The sequence below is a fragment of the Oncorhynchus mykiss genome, chromosome 1 (assembly GCF_057628025.1).
Source record: "Oncorhynchus mykiss isolate SJ-2025 chromosome 1, ASM5762802v1, whole genome shotgun sequence".
NCBI lineage: Eukaryota > Metazoa > Chordata > Actinopteri > Salmoniformes > Salmonidae > Oncorhynchus > Oncorhynchus mykiss.
The window spans coordinates 84,215,482-84,236,123 of NC_143022.1; the positions used below are offsets into that span (position 1 = coordinate 84,215,482).

Sequence of the window (20,642 nt, forward strand, 5' to 3'; positions counted from 1 at the left end):
TTACAACAACGTTGAGTAGCGTGTAGCAGTGGCTTGTATTCATTAGAGCCAAGGGAAGCCAAGTTTCCCTAAAATATTTGACCAATAATAAAATAAGAATTATAAAATCCTTTATCTTTCGACTATTCCCTGTATATAGCTCCACATTAGTCTCGTACTGGTAGACTATTCCCTGTATATAGCTCCACATTAGTCTGGTACTGGTAGACTACCCCCTGTATATAGCTCCACATTAGTCTGGTGCTGGTACTCCCTGTATATAGCTCCACATTAGTCTGGTACTGGTAGACTATTCCCTGTATATAGCTCCACATTAGTCTGGTACTGGTAGACTACTCCCTGTATATAGCTCCACATTAGTCTGGTACTGGTAGACTACTCCCTGTATATAGCTCCACATTAGTCTGGTACTGGTAGACTACTCCCTGTATATAGCTCCACATTAGTCTGGTACTGGTAGACTATTCCCTGTATATAGCTCCACATTAGTCTGGTACTGGTAGACTATTCCCTGTATATAGCTCCACATTAGTCTGGTACTGGTAGACTACTCCCTGTGTATTTTATTTTTTTCCTTTTGTGTTACTATTTAATTTGTATTATCATTTTTAAACTGCATCGTTGGGAAGGGCTCGTAACAAGCATTTCACAAGTCTACACCAGTTGTATTCGGCTGTGCTTTGATTTGAGACATAATCCATGGCATATTTTGAATACAGGTGATTTTGATTCTTGGCATCATAACAACAATAGTCAGAGGAGTGGCGTTGCAAGTTCCAACAGAATCACCTATATTCTCAACAGACCTACTGTATTTTCATGACAGTTTTTTCTTGGGCACAAAACGCAGTGCGTTACCCTTAGCACGCAAAACAGAAAAAAACAATTATTAGAATTTTGGAGCTAGAGGATGTTACAGCATGCTTTAATTATTACCATCACCTATGAATAAGTTGTTTTTAGGTGGTTTGAACAACCTATAGATGTACTACAAACTTAGAGCCCACCCAATATATATATAGTTTCACAAATATTATTGGACAATATTGGCCTTTTACCGCTATATTCATATAGGATGATAATTCCATACCGATACTCAATAAATAATATGAAAAAAAGGACATTTTCTCACCAAGTGTATAGGTGTGTGCATGTGTGTGTGTGTGTGTACAGTACAGTACAGTACAGTACAGTACAGTACAGTAGACAAATATCTCTACAATAGAGAACAGAGCTTGTAATCTGAGGATAATGTTGTATTGTGTTGAGTACATAGCGAACATGTCTTTAAACAACACTTCCTGGAAACCTTTTCAAGACAAAACTCTGACAGAGGACCTGATTCTTGGTGGACTGTTTCCATATCTTTCTGACAGAGGACCTGATTCTTGGTGGACTGTTTCCATATCTTTCTGACAGAGGACCTGATTCTTGGTGGACTGTTTCCATATCTTTCTGACAGAGGACCTGATTCTTGGTGGACTGTTTCCATATCTTTCTGACAGAGGCAGGCCTTTAAGGGCAGTTACTTTTAGAAATGGCCAGCTGGGTATGTCTATGTTTGTTGTTTATAAGGTAACTATGGTTGCAAAGCTACTGTTAATTTACCTAAGTTACCGGAATCTTCAGAAATGTTGGTAATTAACCGGTAATCTATGCCAATCTATGGTAACTTTAGTCATTTATACTTGATTTGTATTTTATTCATATATAGTATGCATTTGTTATATCTATGTCCATATTGTCTATGAGTTCCTAGTGGATAGACCTTATGGTTCAAGGGAATATAGCCTAATTAATGAAAAAAGGCATCTAATCAATGGGGCAGCAAGTAGCTTAGTGGTTAGAGTGTTGGATTAGTAACCGAAAGGTTGCAAGATCGGATCCCCGAGCTGACAAGGTAAAAATCTGTCGTTCTGCCCCTGAACAAGGCAGTTAACCCACGGGTCCTATGCTGTCATTGAAAATAAGAATTTGTTCTTAACTGACCTGTCTAGTTAAATAAAGGTAACACAATGGGATCATTTTCAATGAAATCTGCAACTCTTCAAACTATTGACTTTTTTCACAACTCCTCCATTTTGGCGCCAAAACATTTACAGCAAAGACATATTGACATAGTAAAATACATAAAAGTGTCTGACAATATATATCAAGTATATTTCATCCTGAAACCCACATACATTATAAAATAAGAATGGTATCACTAAGTTGATAGTTTATCTCTTATTTTTATTATATATGTGATAAGGCCACACAGATGGACAGATATAATTACAGACACCTGTGACAATCTTAATTAAGTACCCAAAAAGGCCACTAGATGTCACCTGTTAAAATTCCAAATAAAGATTGAATGTTACCAAAATTCTGGTTATTTACTAGTGAACTTGTAATGTTTCCAGTAATATACCCTTCCTTTGCAACCCTAATTGTAATCCAAGTACTGCTTTCGAATATAACACATCTTGTTTTCTATACAGTAACTTCATTTCTTGTTAAAGCTTATCCTTCTCAGCTGTTCCAGACTGTTCAATTTTATGGAGTATTTCAAAAGGTACGATGTGAACATCTAAGTAATAATACACTACATGACCAAAAGTATGTGGATACCTGCTTGTCGAGCATCTCATTTCAAAATCATTGGCATTAATATGGAGTTGGTCCCCCCTTTGCTTCAATACAGCCTCTGCTCTTCTTGGAATGCTTTCCACTAGATGTTGGAACTAGAGGTCGACCGACTATGATTTTTCAACGCCAATACCGATTATTGGAGGACCAAAAAAAAGCCAATACCGATTAATCGGCCAAGTTTTTTTAAATGTATTTATTTGTAATAATGACAATTACAACAATACTGAATGAACACTTTTATTTTAACTTAATATAATACAACAATCAAATCAATTTAGCCTCAAATAAATAATGAAACATGTTCAATTTGGTTTAAATAATGCAAAAACAAAGTTTTTTATTATCCAATATTTTACCAGGCAAGTTGACTGAGAACACATTCTCATTTACAGCAACCTGGGAAATAGTTACAGGGGAGAGGAGGGGGATGAATCAGCCAATTGTAAACTGGGGATTATTAGGTGACCATGATGGTTTGAGGGCCAATTTGGGAATTTGGCCAGGACACCGGGGTTATTAACACCCCTACTCTTACAATAAGTGTCATGGGATCTTTAATGACCTCAGAGAGTCAGGACATCCATTTTAACATCCCATCCGAAAGACAGCACCCTACACAGGGCAGTGTCCCCAAACACTGCCCTGGGGCATTGGGTTATTTTTAGACCAGAGGAAAGAGTGCCTCCTACTGGCCCTCCAACACCACTTCCAGCAGCATCTGGTCTCCCATTCAGGGACTGGCTTAGCTTCAGAAGCACGCCAGCAGGGTGGTATGCTGCTGGAGAAGAAAGTAAAAGTGCAATATGTGCCATGTAAAAAAGCTAACGTTTAAGTTCCTTGCTCAGAACATGAGAACATATGAAAGCTGGTGGTTCCTTTTAACATGAGTCTTCAATATTCCCGGGTAAGAAGTTTTAGGTTGAGGTTATTATATGAATTATAGGACTATTTCTCTCTATACCATTTGTATTTCATATACCTTTGACTATTGGATGTTCTTATAGGCACTTTAGTATTGCCAGTGTAACAGTACAGCTTCCGTCCATCTCCTTGCACCTACCTGGGCTCGAACCAGGAACACATCGACAACAGCCACCCTCGAAGCATCGTTACCCATCGCTCCACAAAAGCCACGGCCCTTGCAGAGCAAGGAGAACAACTACTTCAGGTCTCAGAGCGAGTGACGTTCGCTATTAGCGCGCACCCCGCTAACTAGCTATCATTTCACATCGGTTACACCAGCCTAATCTCAGGAGTTGATAGGCTTGAAGTCATAAACAGCTGCTGGCAAACGCACGAAAGTGCTGTTTGAATGAATGCTTACGAGCCTGCTGGTGCCTACCATCGCTCAGTCAGACTGCCCTATCAAATCATGGACTTAATTACAACATAATAACACACAGAAATACGAGCCTTAGGTCATTAATATGGTCAAATCCGGAAACTATCATTTCAAAAACAAAACGTTTATTCTTTCAGTGAAATACGGAACCGTTGGCTCACAGTCCACGTTCCAATTAATCCCAAAGGTGTTCGATGAGGTTGAGGTCAGGGCTCTGTGCAGGCCAGTCAATTTCTTCCACTCCGATCTCAACAAACTTTTTCTGCATGGACTTCGCTTTGTGCATGGGGTCATGCTGAAACAGGAAACGGCATTCCCCAAACTGTTGCCACGAAGTTGGTAGCACAGAATTGACAAGAATGTTATTGTATACTGTAGCGTTAAGATTTCCCTTCACTGGAACTAAGGGGCCTAGCCCGAACCATGAAAAACAGCCCCAGACCATTATTCCTCATCCACCAAACTTTACAGTGGGCACTATGCATTCGGGCAGGTAGCGTTCTCCTGGCATCAACCTGACAAACACACACTCTCACACCAACCTGACAAACACCCTCTCTCATACCAACCTGACAAACACCCTCTCTCATACCGACCTGACAAACACCCACTCTCACACCGACCTGACAAACACCCACTCTCACACCGACCTGACAAACACCCTCTCTCATACCAACCTGACAAACACCCTCTCTCATACCAACCTGACAAACACACACTCTCACACCAACCTGACAAACACCCTCTCTCATACCAACCTGACAAACACCCTCTCTCACACCGACCTGACAAACACACACTCTCACACCAACCTGACAAACACCCTCTCTCATACCAACCTGACAAACACCCTCTCTCATACCAACCTGACAAACACACACTCTCATACCAACCTGACAAACACCCTCTCTCATACCAACCTGACAAACACCCGCTCTCACACCAACCTGACAAACACCCTCTCTCATACCAACCTGACAAACACCCTATCTCATACCAACCTAACAAACACCCTCTCTCATACCAACCTGACAAACACCCGCTCTCACACCAACCTGACAAACACCCTCTCTCATACCAACCTGACAAACACCCTCTCTCACACCAACCTGACAAACACCTTCTCTCATACCAACCTGACAAACACCCGCTCTCACACCAACCTGACAAACACCCTCTCTCACACCGACCTGACAAACACCCTCTCTCACACTGACCTGACAAACACCCTCTCTCATACCAACCTGACAAACACCCTCTCTCATACCAACCTGACAAACACACACTCTCACACCAACCTGACAAACACCCTCTCTCATACCAACCTGACAAACACCCGCTCTCACACCAACCTGACAAACACCCTCTCTCATACCAACCTGACAAACACTTGCTCTCACACCGACCTGACAAACAGCCTCTCTCATACCAACCTGACAAACACTTGCTCTCACACCGACCTGACAAACACCCTCTCTCACACCGATCTGACAAACACCCTCTCTCATACTAACCTGACAAACACCCTCTCTCACACCGACCTGACAAACACCCTCTCTCACACCGACCTGACAAACACCCTCTCTCATACCAACCTGACAAACACCCTCTCTCATACCAACCTGACAAACACCGTCGCTCACACGAACCTGACAAACACCCGCTCTCACACCAACCTGACAAACAGCCACTCTCATACCAACCTGACAAACACCTTCTCTCATACCAACCTGACAAACACCCTCTCTCATATCAACCTGACAAACACCGTCGCTCACACAAACCTGACAAACACCCGCTCTCACACCAACCTGACAAACAGCCACTCTCACACCGACCTGACAAACACCCTATCTCACACCAACCTAACAAACACCCTCTCTCATACCAACCTGACAAACACCCGCTCTCACACCAACCTGACAAACACCCGCTCTCACACCAACCTGACAAACACCCTCTCTCATACCAACCTGACAAACACCCTCTCTCACACCAACCTGACAAACACCTTCTCTCATACCAACCTGACAAACACCCTCTCTCATACTAACCTGACAAACACCCTCTCTCACACCGACCTGACAAACACCCTCTCTCACACCGACCTGACAACACCCTCTCTCATACCAACCTGACAAACACCCTCTCTCATACCAACCTGACAAACACACACTCTCACACCAACCTGACAAACACCCTCTCTCATACCAACCTGACAAACACCCGCTCTCACACCAACCTGACAAACACCCTCTCTCATACCAACCTGACAAACACTTGCTCTCACACCGACCTGACAAACAGCCTCTCTCATACCAACCTGACAAACACTTGCTCTCACACCGACCTGACAAACACCCTCTCTCACACCGACCTGACAAACACCCTCTCTCATACCAACCTGACAAACACTTGCTCTCACACCGACCTGACAAACACCCTCTCTCACACCGATCTGACAAACACCCTCTCTCATACTAACCTGACAAACACCCTCTCTCACACCGACCTGACAAACACCCTCTCTCACACCGACCTGACAAACACCCTCTCTCACACCGATCTGACAAACACCCTCTCTCATACTAACCTGACAAACACCCTCTCTCACACCGACCTGACAAACACCCTCTCTCACACCGACCTGACAAACACCCTCTCATACCAACCTGACAAACACCCTCTCTCATACCAACCTGACAAACACCGTCGCTCACACGAACCTGACAAACACCCGCTCTCACACCAACCTGACAAACAGCCACTCTCATACCAACCTGACAAACACCTTCTCTCATACCAACCTGACAAACACCCTCTCTCATATCAACCTGACAAACACCGTCGCTCACACAAACCTGACAAACACCCGCTCTCACACCGACCTGACAAACAGCCACTCTCACACCGACCTGACAAACACCCTTTTGTCATATCCAATTACGATCTTGTCTCATCACTGCAACTCCCCAATGGGCTCGGGAGATGTGAATGTCGAGTCACGCATCCTCCGAAACATGACCCGCCAAACTGTGCTCCTTAATACCTGTCCGCTTAGGCCGGAAGCCAGCAGCACCAATGTGTCAGAGGAAACACTGTTCAACTGATGACCGAAGTACCTGTAAGTACCCAAAAAATCAATACTCATCATCTGCTATTTGTCAACAATGGTTAATATAGTGTCACGCCCTGGCCATAGAGAGGTTTTTATTCTCTATTTTGGTTAGGCCAGGGTGTGACTAGGGTGGCCATTCTAGTTTCTTTATTTCTATGTTTTCTATTTCTTTGTTTTTAGCCGGGTGTGGTTCCCAATCAGAGGCAGCTAGCTGTCTGTCGATGTCTCTGATTGGGAATCATACTTAGGCAGCCTTTTACCCCACCTGTGTTTTGTGGGTAGTTGTTTTCTGCATAATTTATTTGCCTTACAGAACTGTTCGTCTTTCACGTTGTTATTTTGTTCAAGTGTTTTGCTAAATAAAAATCATGAACACTAACCACGCTGCGCTTTGGTCCGTTCCTCATTCTGACGAGAGACGTAACATATAGACTGTTATGTTAGATGTACACCACTAGATGGATATATTTCTTTTTGTAATGTGGAATGTGGAAAGGGCAGTAAACAATACCGTTTTATATTTAGCAGAAACAGTACATCTATGCAAGGTGTCACACATGGCATGCTCAGAATAGTATAGCAAGTTTATTTTGTCTCTCTGTCATCTATGGCCGCATTTTCCAGGGCTCCCGAGTGGCGCAGTGGTCAAAGAAACTGTATCTCAATGCAAGAGGTGTCACTACAGTCCCTGGTTTGAATCCAGGCTGCATCACATCTTGCTATGATTGGGAGTCCCGTAGTGTGGCTCCTTGTGTTGTCTGGGGTAGGCTGTCATTGTATATAAGAATATGTTCTTAACTGACTTGCCTAGTTAAATATAAAATCCAAATAGTCTTATTAGGTTATTATTATAGGTTATAGGTTATTATTAGAAATAGGACACGTGACAAATGAGACATCAATTTGCTTTATCTCAACACCACATCATCAGAAAAGGAACTATTAGATGTGCGTTCAACAAAATAAAATGTTTAAACAATTTAAAACTAGAAAAGAGTTCTGAACTTTCAGAGGAAGACTCAAGACTGTCATTATAACTCTCTACGATAGTACAAATATTGACCGTGCTGCTTGACGGCAACCCAACAAGGCATCATATTCATGTTTTTCAATTGATAAATATATGTCATTAGAAAAGGTGAAGATAAACACATAGGACATGTAGGCATTCATGGTATTTTTGTCCCTGTAGGCATTAATGTGCAAAAAAAACCAACACATTCTTCTCTTTCAAAATATGGATACATCTCAACTCATATTTTCAAACACAGCAGCAGGTGAAGGAATCATTGATCACTTGTTTTTTTGGGGGGGGAAGCCACCTTTTGAACATCCCTGGCTCTGTTTGGTCTTGAGTGACATCTTAGTATATGTGAAACACAAGTCCATATTTCACAGTGTGGGTTTCTAACGCACTTTGTGAACAACACTACAAAGTGATGCGTCCAGTCACAGTAGAGCAATTCCACCAGAACGGAATTACGCTTTGACTCAGAGTTTTTGAATTAGAATGTATGCCAAAGAAAATCCACTGATTTTAAAGTTTAAAAATCTCCCTCAGTTTCCCCAAAACTGTTAAATATCTCTGACATGACACCTTGAGCTTGGGGAAAAAATATTTTGGTTATTGAAGTGAAGTGGATTTACATCTGGTAACGGAATTATGGTAATGGAATTACAGTATGAGTCCCTGATCTGTACAACACAGAAATGCTTAATTATGGATATGAGTGTCATTCTGTTCATGGTGATGTATCCTGAATAGGTACACAAAGGAATAATTATGCAATATCCTTATTTAGCATATTTGGGTATTATTCTACACACTGGCTATTATTCTAATGAGCTCCGCCCCCAAACAAGACAACATTTGGTTGGTCTGGACCAGACCGAATCTGAACCAATCACCGACATCTATGTTTCACAAGTTTGGACATCACAGTACAGCACAGTAGAGTACAGTTCAATACATTACACTATAGTCTCCTCTAGTGTCCTAGAGTATACTATAGTGTACTCTACGGTACTGAACTATACTTTTCTGTACTGTACTGTGCTGTGCTATCCAAACTTGTGAAACATAGAGGTCTATGATTGGTTCAAATTTTGTGTTTTGATGCACAGTATTTCTAAGACCTTTTAAGACTTTTTCCATCTGACCAGAAATCAAAGCCGTTGCTGATTTTTAGGATGGAAAATGGTTGAAAATGTAAATATGCCTTACTTTCTCAAAAATATACTCTTAGCTTTCATTTGACATGCTCCTATGCTTTTCTCGTGGTGGTGCTCATAGGTTCTTTCACATGGACATGCCCAGTACAAATAGCTTCTCTTCGGTGAATTTTTGTGAAATCTATTTAATGTTATACACAAATGTATATGTTATTATTGCATAACTTTGGTGTTATATTGCATGTTTAATGTAGTCATAATCTTCAAAATAATGAACAAACACTGGTACTAAGTGATGTGTTATTCTACAGAGCCACCAATTCTTAATCAACTTTTATTTAAAAAAACAACAACAAATAGACTGTCTTTTCCTGACTGGTAATCAACACAGAATTTGTGATGGTGTTATAGGATTTTCACAAGTTCACGTTGACAGGAATAACTGCATTTTGTTGTTCCTGGAACATTATTGTTTTGCTCCCATTAAGGAACAACACACTTTGGTATTACAGTAACATCCACTCACTCAATAAAAAATGCTTACAAAAATGTCTCAACATGCAGGGACGGTCCCTGCTAGCTTTGGTTCATCATGTGCTGCCTTGTACGTTGGCCATTCTTCAAGGAGGCGACCGTTGAATCGGCATCGCTGGTGAAGAATGTTTGTGGTCCCCAGCATCGTTGGATCAGCATGACAGTAGCCAGAAAGAGTGAGCTGAGGATAAGAGAGAATCCACTGAGGAAGAATGCCGCAGTATAGTCACCAGTCCAGTCTACCAACCAGCCTGAAACCAAGAGAAAGCGTTAGGCTGGGAATTTCAACCGGAAGTTTCATACCAACAACAGAGTCCAGACTATAACATACTGAGAACGATGGAATCATGATATTCAGAATCAAGATGTTTCATTTGAAAATGGTGTATGTACATGCACTATGTGTGTTAGTATTGAGTTGTTCTCTCCTCATCCTCACCTCCTATTGGTGGGCTAACCAGGTAGGGTATGGCATGTAAGAAGTTGACCACACCCAGGGCTGAGGATAGGTACGATGAGCCCACCAAGTCAGACGTCACCACTGGTATGAGGGCAGAGTAGGCACCATCAAAATAGCCATAGAGCATGGAGAAAGGCACCAGCAGGGTGAAGGAACGTAGCAGAGGAATCAGGAGGCAGGAGAGACCCTCCATACCCACAGCAAACATGAAGCTCACTTTCCGGTACTTCTTCACACACCTACAAGAGGGGAACGCAGACTTAGGTGGCAGTATGTTACAGCAGGAAGTATGTTACAACACTAGAGAATGTGGCCATGCAGTGTGTGACAGGCCCAAGACCATAGTTTTGAAAGCATCATGACAAATATTTTGACTATGGCTACAGTCTATTTGGGTGATGCTATAGAAAATGTGTGTGTGTGTGGGGGGGGGGGGGGGGGGGGTGCAAACTATTCTGTATATGTGACATACTTCCTGTCAGTAAGCCAGCTGAACGTGATGTTTCCTACGATTCCGGTGACCCCCAGGATGGACATGAGGAAGGCAGCCTGCTGGTGCTCCACGCCCACACTGAGGGCATAAGGCACCAGGTAGGCAAAGGGCACACTGCAGCCGTACGCCAGGAACAGGAAGGACACGGACAGCAGCATGAAGTCAGGCATCAGCAGGAAGCTAAACTCCTCCATTGACTGAAGACAGAGGCACCCTCCCAGCTTAGGCCCTGCCAGAGGACCAGTTGGCCCAGGGGCAGCCAGGCCAGCCAGAACCTTGGCATCTACTAACTCCGCTAGTTTTGCATCAGCAACCTTTGTGTCTACAGGCTTAACATCAGCGAGCTGGCTACCGATGACAAGGTTCTCCATTATTTTAATGTCCTTCAGCTTCCCGTTGGCTAGATTTTGATCCGCTAGCTTGATCTCTTCAAGCATTTTCTCTGTTAGTGCACTATTCACATTCACAACCATGCCTTCTACTATTGTCATGTCTGCCAGCCTCGAGTCAGCTAGTTGTACATTCGCAAGGAGTGCCTCTGCTAGTTTCATTTCAGTGAGTTTAATTTCTGCAAGTTTATCAGTTTCAAGCTTAACATCTGTTACATTCACAACCTCTGTATTGGGGTCCAACGGCTTTAAGCCTGGAAGTGTTGTGTCCATTACCTTCCCTTCTGCTAGGTTGGCATCCACCGGTGGGATGGCATACCCATTCTCAAGCTCTGCTGTCTTGTGCCACCTCTGTCCTCTACCTTTAGGCACCAGGGGCCTCATAAGGGCCCCGCAGACACACAGGTTGGACACAAACCCTCCCAGAATCAGCAAGGCCCCCCTCCAGGAGTAATGTTCAATCAGGAGATGCACAGCAGGGGCCAGGATGAAGGTCCCAATCCCAGTCCCAGACATTGCCATCCCATAGGCCAGTGCTTTCCTCTCGTTGAAATAGGATCCAACCATGGCCACCGCTGGAGTGTAGCTGAGGGCAAATCCCAACCCTACGAGGAGAGAGTTGGGGATGGAGTCATGACAGCTACAGTTGCGTTCTGTCATTAGAGTCAACACAAGTATCCATAATGCAACAGCTCCCTCTTGTGCCAAAGTCCTAAAAACAATGTGATGACATCCACATTGAGAGACAGGGGCGTACCTGTGAGGACTCCCAGGGTGAGGTAGAGGTACTCCAGACTGGTGGCAAAGGAGCTGAGGATCAGGCCGGCAGAGGACAGGACGCCTCCCATGATCACAGTGGCTTGGGTGGACAGACGGTTCCCGATGAAGCTGCCAAGAGGAGCTGGAAAAAAACAATACATAGACAAAGTTATCATCCTCACATCAAGAGGAAAATGTGACAGACTTATCGCTTGGATTGGATGTAGCTGAGACTCAATCCCCTGTAATACACATCGAGTGTGTTATTGACATGAAAGTTCAGAGCAGGTCAGTAGTAAATGTTTGACTCAAAGATTAAGCCATGCAAGTCTAAGAACACACGGCCAGTACAGTGAAACTGTGAATTGCTCATTAAACAGCTGCTTGTAAAAGTCTAACAAACTCTGGCACAGATGTTATGTAAGTCCAGGCTAATGATAAATCGGGGCAAGGTTTAATTATTTGATGTAAATCCTTGAATATCAGTTTAAAAAAGTGCATCCGGATGGATACCACCCTGTTCAAACTAACCGAAGTGGCAAAACAAACAAACTAGCTTTCGACTGGATGTCCCTAGGGCAAGTCATACAGCTGAGAGAGGATTTTTATAATGAAGAATGTGTTTGTTTTAATTGACTGTGTTTTGTATCTTAATGTGTATTTAATGTGTATATTTATGTTTTCTATAATTGCCAATTGATGTGTTCATTTTTGTATTGTGCACAGCTAATTTTCAAAAGAGACTTTAGTCTCAATATGAATAAAAACATTATTACCTTTCCCTATATACAGTGGGGCAAAAAAGTATTTAGTCAGCCACCAATTGTGCAAGTTCTTCCACTTAAAGATGAGAGAGGCCTGTAATTTTCATCATAGGTACACTTCAACTATGACAGACAAAATGACCAAATACTTATTTTCCACCATAATTTGCAAATAAATTCATAAAAAAATCCTACAATGTGATTTTCTGGATTTTTTTTTCTCATTCTACAGGCCTCTCTAATCTTTTTAAGTGGGAGAACTTGCACAATTGGTGGCTGACTAAATACTTTTTTGCCCCACTGTATCTTATCAACAACAGCTGTTTCCAAGGGGCTGTGGAATCCCCATCAGTGGAGGCTCCTCAAAGGAGAAAGGGGAGGACCATCCTCCTCAGTGAATTAAAAAAAATATACAAATAGTGAAACATTAAAAAAAAGTTATCCTTTTTAGATAACTTTATATTTTCATGTCACCAAATAATTGATTAAAACACTGGTTTGCAATGGTCTACAGTAGCCTCAACCACACTCTGTAGGGTAACACTATGGTGCAGCCGGAAGAGCGCTAGCTTCTGTCCTCCTCTGGGTACATACAGTACATACAAAACCTAGGAGGCTCATGAGACTTACACAGTAATTATGACAACATCCGGAGGACGTCCTCCAACGTATCAGAGCTCTTGCAGCATGAACTGACATGTTGTCCACCCAATCAAAGGATCAGAGAAGGAATCTAGTACTGAAAGCATAAGCTACAGCTAGCTAGCACTGCAGTGCATAAAATGTGGTGAGTAGTTGACTCAAAGAGAAAGACAATAGTTGAACAAATGAAAAGACAGATATTTCGTTGTATTTTTTTAAATGTTCACTTAGCTAGCTGGTTTAGCTTACTCAAACAGAGATGGATGCTATGTTAGCTAGCTGTCTATCCAACACTGGAACTCTTCCAAGTCAAGGTAAGCATTTATTCATTTATTGCCACCAGGGCCTGCCAGTGTAACTACTAAACTGCAATGCATGATTTTTTTACATTTTAGTAGACAATCTTATCCAGAGCAACTTACAGCAGTGAGGGCAGACATTTTCATACTTTTCTTTCCACACTGGTCCCCTGTGGGAATCAAACCCATAACCCTGGAGTTGCAAGAACCATGCTCTACCAATTGAGCCACACAGGATAATTGTAGTGGAGTTACTAACGCATTAGTTCTAGTAGCTATGTTGACTATGACAATGTAGGCTGTGTGTAGCGGTTAGAAGTCATGATATGGTTTGACTTGGGAAGGTTTTTTGCCTGGTCACTGACAGCTGATGTGTTGTGCACTGAAGTTCACAGGCAAAGGGAAAAGGTGAGAGGAGAGCGCATAGATAATTGGGAGAAGGAATTATATATACACAACGAGCAAAGTGATCATGCTGTTTTTATGTGGCTGCTATGAAAATGAACTGTCTTTGAGTGTAATCAAGGGTGTATTCATTCTGCTGATTCTGTTGAAAAACGTTTCTTAAATGGAAACCAATGGAATGAAAAGGGGATAAACATACCTGAATTTGCCCAACAGAAACTCAGATTTGCAACTGTTGGACAATTGATTGCACCCTAGATCAGATAGCTACTAGCAAGAGAGTGCAAGCCGGTGTTGAATGTGTCCGTGTCTATCACAGCACCGACTGCCACGTATCCCCATGATTCCAAAGTCACTCCTGGGGATTGCCCAGACTGCACTGCATGTGCCCAGACAGCCCTCACACAACTTTTACAATAGCTTAGGGGTACTAAAATTAGGTGAAGACTGCTGGTCAAATCGTTTCATGTAATCATCTGATCATCATGTCAATGTTCCAGATTATGTCATTTATTTTTGCAAAGTTACAGCAGGTGTATCAAGATTGCCATGTCATGATTAGGAAAGGCAAAGGCTTGGGTAGACAATTCTCTTATCCTAATGCTCCATCTTCTAATCTTACTTATTAAGGGCACATGTTCTTTCTTTTTATACAGTGTATTTGGAAAGTATTCAAACCCCTTCCCCTTTTCCACATTTTGTTATGTTACGGCCTTATTCTAAAATGGATTAAACAAAGCATTTTCCTCATCAATCTACACACAATATCCCATACCCCATAATGACGAAGCAAAAACAGGTTTTTAGACATTTTTGCAAATTAAAAAAACGAAATATCACATTTACAGAAGTATTCAGGCCGTTTGCTATGAGACTCGAAATTGAGCTCAGGTGCATCCTATTTCCATTGATCATCCTTGAGATGTTTCTATAACTTGATTGGAGTCCACCTGTGGTACATTTAATTGATTGGACATGATGTCTGCAGCATTGAAGGTCCCCAAGAACACAGTGGCCTCCATCATTCTTAAAATGGAAGAAGACTCTTCCTAAAGCTGGCCACCCGGCCAAAAGGAGCAGTTGGGTGAGAAGGGTCCTGGTCAAGGAGGTAACCAAGAACCTGATGGTCACTTTGGCAGAGCTTCAGAGTTCCTCTGTGGAGAAGGGAGAACCTTCCAGAAGGACAACCATCTCTGCAGCATTCCACCAATCCGGCCTTTGTGGCAGAATGGCCAGACAGAAACCACTCCTCAGTAAAAAGCACGACAGCCCACTTGGAGTTTGTCAAAAGGCACCTAAAGGACTCGGACCATGAGAAACAAGATTCTCTGGTCTAATGAAACCAAGATTGAACTCTTTGGCCTTAATGCCAAGCTTCACATCTGGAGGAAAGCTGGCACCATCCCTACGGTGAAGCATGGTGGTGGCAGCATCATGCTGTGGGGATGTTTTTCAGCTGCTGGGACTGGGAGACTTGTCAGGATCAAGGGAAAGATAAACGGGGCAAAGTACAGAGAGATCCTTGATGAAAACCTGTTCCAGAGCGCTCAGGAACTCAGACTGGGGCAATGGTTCACCTTCCACCAGGACAACGACCCTAAGCACACAGCCAAGACAATGCAGGAGTGGCTTCGGGACAAGTCTCTGAATGTCCTTGAGTGGCCCAGCCAGAGCCCAGACTTGAACCTGATCAAACATCTCTGGAGAGACCTGAAAATAGCTGTGCAGTGACGCTCCCCATCCAACCTGACAGAGTTTGAGAGGATCTGCAGAGATGAATGGGAGAAACTCCCCAAATGCAGGTGTGGCAAGCTTGTAGCGTCAAAAGAAGACTTGAGGCTGTAATCGCTGCCAACAGTGCTTCAAGAAAGTACTGAGTAAAGTGTCTGAATACTTATGTAAATGTGATGTTTACATTTTTATTTTTAATACATTTGCAAAAATGTTTTTAAAAAAACAGTTTTTGCTTGGTCATTGTGGAGTATTTTGTGTAGATTGATGAGGGGGGAAACTATTTCATAAATTTTAGAATAAGGCTGTAACGTAACAAAATGTAGAAATAGTCAAGGGGTCTAAATACTTTCCGAATACACTGTATGCTGTTTACTAATCTGAATTAGTGTGGTTTAGTGCTTGTGAATCGGTTTGTTTTCCTTTTCACCCTTAAAGCACGATGTTTTATATATGTCACAATGTCTTATGTCACAATGTATTTAAACACCTGGTAAATTGTCTGTATATGAACAATAAATGAAAAGAAACCACTATTTTTAAGAACTCAGGCCAATTCTGATATTTCACAAATTGTTTTTTTGGCCAATCAGATCAGCTGAAAAATATCTGACGTGTAAAGATCTGATGTAATTGGTCAAAGGATTAATTAGTGGGAAAAAAATATCAGAATTGGGCTGAAAGAGATCCTAATAAACACTTTTGGCACTACCTGGTGGCCGATATTTGTTATTACACATGAAAATGGCTGATTTCACCAGCCTGTAAAAACGGTAATCTGCTCCTCCCAAAGTCTAGTATTTGTCCAAATGTGCATGTCTGAGATTCAATGCACGCAAAATGCTCATAATATGTCCAAAGACGCCTGAGTACATTTTCAAAGAATTATATTAATTTTTGGCGAAGTGTCGTCACTTGAAATGTTCATGTGACATATAAGAGACTCCGGTGATGCAAACCACACATTTTATAAAACATTGTCAATTACGTCGGAAAGAAGACTATCATTTTTTTCTTCAGAAATTAGTTATTTGGGGTCTCCTTGGGCAGTCCTAATCACAGCATAATGTTCATGCAAGGAGAACTGGGTCCGGGTTTCTGTGTTACACATCAGATTTATCAAGATTTTCCATTTCCTGATTAGGAAGACAAAATTTCTTATCATAATGCGCTACTTCCCAATCAGAATTATTAGGGGCATATATTGCTTTTTAATTTATTGTGAGTATAAAGTTCACTACTAGTACACTTAATCTGTGATTTTATGCTTGTGAATCTGTTTCAGCACCTTTTATAGCTAACAAAATCTACGGAGGTAGAATTTCCTCAGGCCCCAGAGATAATTATAAATAGCTTGAGAATTAATCAAACCCAGAAAATAAATACATAAATACAGTTTCATTGAATAAAAGGGACATTCAAGGTGTTCAAATTGCTGGTAAGGAAATCATCTAGTCATGGCTGACTCTCACCAAAGAGGAAGGTGGTGCAGTCGACTAGCGAGTGGATCCAGGCCGTGCCAGAGTAGTCCCGACCAAAGTGCATCTGGAACTCCACAAAGAAGATTGACACACATCTAGAAATAGAAAGGAGAAAGAACAGTGTGAGTTTCAACACTGGCAAACTGTTCTTCAGGGTATATTAGGAAGGTATAGGACTGGACTGGTTTATTTGACATGGACATAGTATATACACTGAGTGTAAAAAAACATGAGGAACACCTTCCTAATATTGAGACCCTTTTGCCCTCAGAACAGCCTCAATTTGTCAGGGCGTGGACTCTACAAGGTGTCAAAATCGTTCCACAGGGATGTTGACCCATGTTGACACCACAGTTGTGTCAAGTTGGTTGGGTGTCCTTTGGGTGGTAGACCATTCTTGATACACATGGGAAACTGTTGAGCGGGAAAATCCCAACAGTGTTGCAGTTCTTGACACAAACCGGTGCGCCTTGAACCTACTACCAGAACCTGTTCAAAGGTACTTAGATGTTTTGTCTTGCCCATTCACCCTAAACACGTGTATGTGACAAACACAATTTGATTTGAATTGTCTCAAGGCTTAACAATTATTATTTAACCTGTCTCCTCCCCTTCATCTACACTGATTGAAGTGGATTTAACAAGTGACATCAATAAGGGATCATAGCTTTCACCTTAATTCACCAAGTCAGTCTGTCATAGAAATAGCAGGTGTTCTTAATGTTTTGTATCCTCAGTGTATGCCACAATAATGAGCTTTGTCGATACAATTTAGAGATTAAGACCAGTGACTGAATTTAAGTGCACTGACATGAATCCCTAAAGAAAAACTTGATCAAATCAAAACACTAAATACGGGATGAGTTGAGGAATAGATTTGATTAATATAGTTGAGTAATTGAGAGTTGAGGAATAGAGTTGGGGAATAGAGTTGAGGAATAGAGTTGGGGAATAGAGTTGAGGAATAGAGTTGGGGAATAGAGTTGAGAAATAGAGTTGAGAAATAGAGTTGAGGAATAGAGTTGAGAAATAGAGTTGAGGAATAGAGTTGGGGAATAGAGTTGGGGAATAGAGTTGAGAAATAGAGTTGAGGAATAGAGTTGAGGAATAGAGTTGGGTAATAGAGTTGAGGAATAGAGTTGAGAAATAGAGTTGAGGAATAGAGTTGAGGAATAGAGTTGAGAAATAGAGTTGAGGAATAGAGTTGAGGAATAGAGTTGAGAAATAGAGTTGAGGAATAGAGTTGAGAAATAGAGTTGAGGAATAGAGTTGAGGAATAGAGTTGAGGAATAGAGTTGGGGAATAGAGTTGAGGAATTGTTTGAGTTACAGTCGTTTCCATTCAGCAGCACGGTACCCAATAACCAATAACCTAAGCTGACTGTAGTTTGTTCATGCTGAGCGTTTAAAAATTATGTAAGGTTTTTTTTACACGGCGAAGGCTTATGGCATGTGACCAAAGCACATGTGGAGAGTGGAATTTTAATTCTCTCTCTTAAGCTACCTAGAGAAGGAGGAACAGTCTAATGCAAAGGAGCACAGCATTCACCAACCTACCAAGTACCAGAGGAATCAAACTTAAACCAGAGCATCTTACTAGCCAGTCTGATTTCTTAAAAAGTGTGTGACACGAAATACATACATAAAGTCCTTGTAACTTCTTCACTTACATGAAAAGTGGCATTTGTATGCATAAACAATTTTTTCTCTCACTAGGGACTCAACAATACCTAACAGGAACACACAATAGGTACCAAACCTGCGTTGACTATGTGTCCCGGTGTCTGATTTAAAAGCTTTTAACCTGAGCTGACAAACGGCTAAAGCAATCGCTGGCTCATCACAACCTTTCTGGTTCCCAAAACAGAGAGTTAGATCACACTGCCCATACAGAAACATGATGCCACCTGACATGCATGGAACAGACAAAGGGATAACACAACATTAACATGATGTCTGATTTCATTTCAGTTTATATTGCATACAACGACAACCGCCCGTTGTAATATCCCAAAGCTATCTTCACACAAAATAATCCTCACCATGGGAGCCTAGCAGCTGTCAGAACAAAACACATACCTTGCAAATACTCTGCAGAGAGACAATAAGGGCAAAACACATCCAGAGACTCTACGATGTCACAAACATGTCAAATGAGGAGTTATGAAAGGTTCAGTTCAATCTCCTTGTGTCACCCAATTCCCCAAATACCACCCGGTTACTCATCCCTGCACCTTCGAGGCTGCTGCCCTCCTGTGTACATAGACGTGGAATCACTGGTCACTTTAATAATGTTTGCAGACTGTTTTACTCTTTTCATTTGTTTATATTATATTCTACTGTATTGTAGTCAATGACACTCTGACATTGCTCGTCCTAATATTATATATTTCTTATTTTACTTGTAGATTTGTGTGTATTGTTGTGAATTGTTAGATATTACTGCACTGTTGGAGCTAGGAAGACAAACATTTCACTACACCCACAATAACATCTGCTAAATATCTGTATGTGACCAATAACATCTGTAAATATCTGAATGTGACCAATAACATTTGATTTGAGGACTATAGTCCCTCTGACACACACACACACACACACACACACACACACAGCTCCAAAGGCTCACCTAGTGACGGCACGGGTGCAGATGGTGACTAGGAAGCAGCCGGCCACAACCATCCATCCCCAGCCTCCATCAGGAGGGGCTACCGGTGCCCCTCTGGGACTTTTTCCCTCTGGTGTCATTCCTTCTGTGCCACCGCCGTGCTGCTGGTCTCTTTTGCTACCTTCCCCTCTGGTCCTGGGGCTGGCTCCTGTGCTGTTCTGTGTTACGGTAATATGCGTCCTCCAAGAAGATCACCAAACCCAGCCACACTCCGCACAACTCCAGAGCTTGTCTCTGTTGACCCCTTCTCTTATTCTCTGCCACACCAGGCGTGGGAGCAGCTGTCTATGGTAAAGCAGTGTAGAACACAAGAGGACATTTACAGTGTTTTAAAAAACTGTCTGATATCACATTTTAGTAGTTACTTACTATTACAATACAGTTGGTGTTTCTATGGTGAAACTTTGCTGCCAGATGTAAGGTCACAATAAAAAAAATGGATACATGTTTGATAAACAATTTTGTATAGGAATGATATGACCCATTTCGACCACAAACATGAACATTAACTATATCACATACAGCCTCAAAACAAGGCCAAGGCATTTGGAATGAATCACTTTAAGGTCTCGGTCTCTAATTCAATTGACCATCAACATCTTCATGTTCTTGCAACAGCTTCATCGGTATCTTTAGTGGACAGATGAACAAATACTGTCCAAACAAAAGGCTACCCCAATGGACCACTAGAGATCACAGTAGGGCGAAGAAAAGACGTGTTGTTGATGCGGAACCTTGCACGGAGACGCAGC

At 42.0% G+C, this 20,642-nt stretch overlaps 1 protein-coding gene across 1 annotated transcript; it reads right to left on the reverse strand.

The window, feature by feature from the left end:
• Positions 1–9,690: 9,690 nt before the first annotated feature.
• LOC110530390 (monocarboxylate transporter 12-B) lies at positions 9,691–20,078 on the reverse strand. The gene is given in 7 exon segments (XM_021613408.3): positions 9,691–9,881; positions 9,884–10,051; positions 10,240–10,499; positions 10,733–11,747; positions 11,900–12,043; positions 17,215–17,318; positions 19,852–20,078. Coding segments are annotated over 7 exon segments (1,872 nt in total). The 5' UTR covers positions 19,971–20,078; the 3' UTR covers positions 9,691–9,819.
• Between the last annotated feature and the right edge of the window lie 564 nt (positions 20,079–20,642).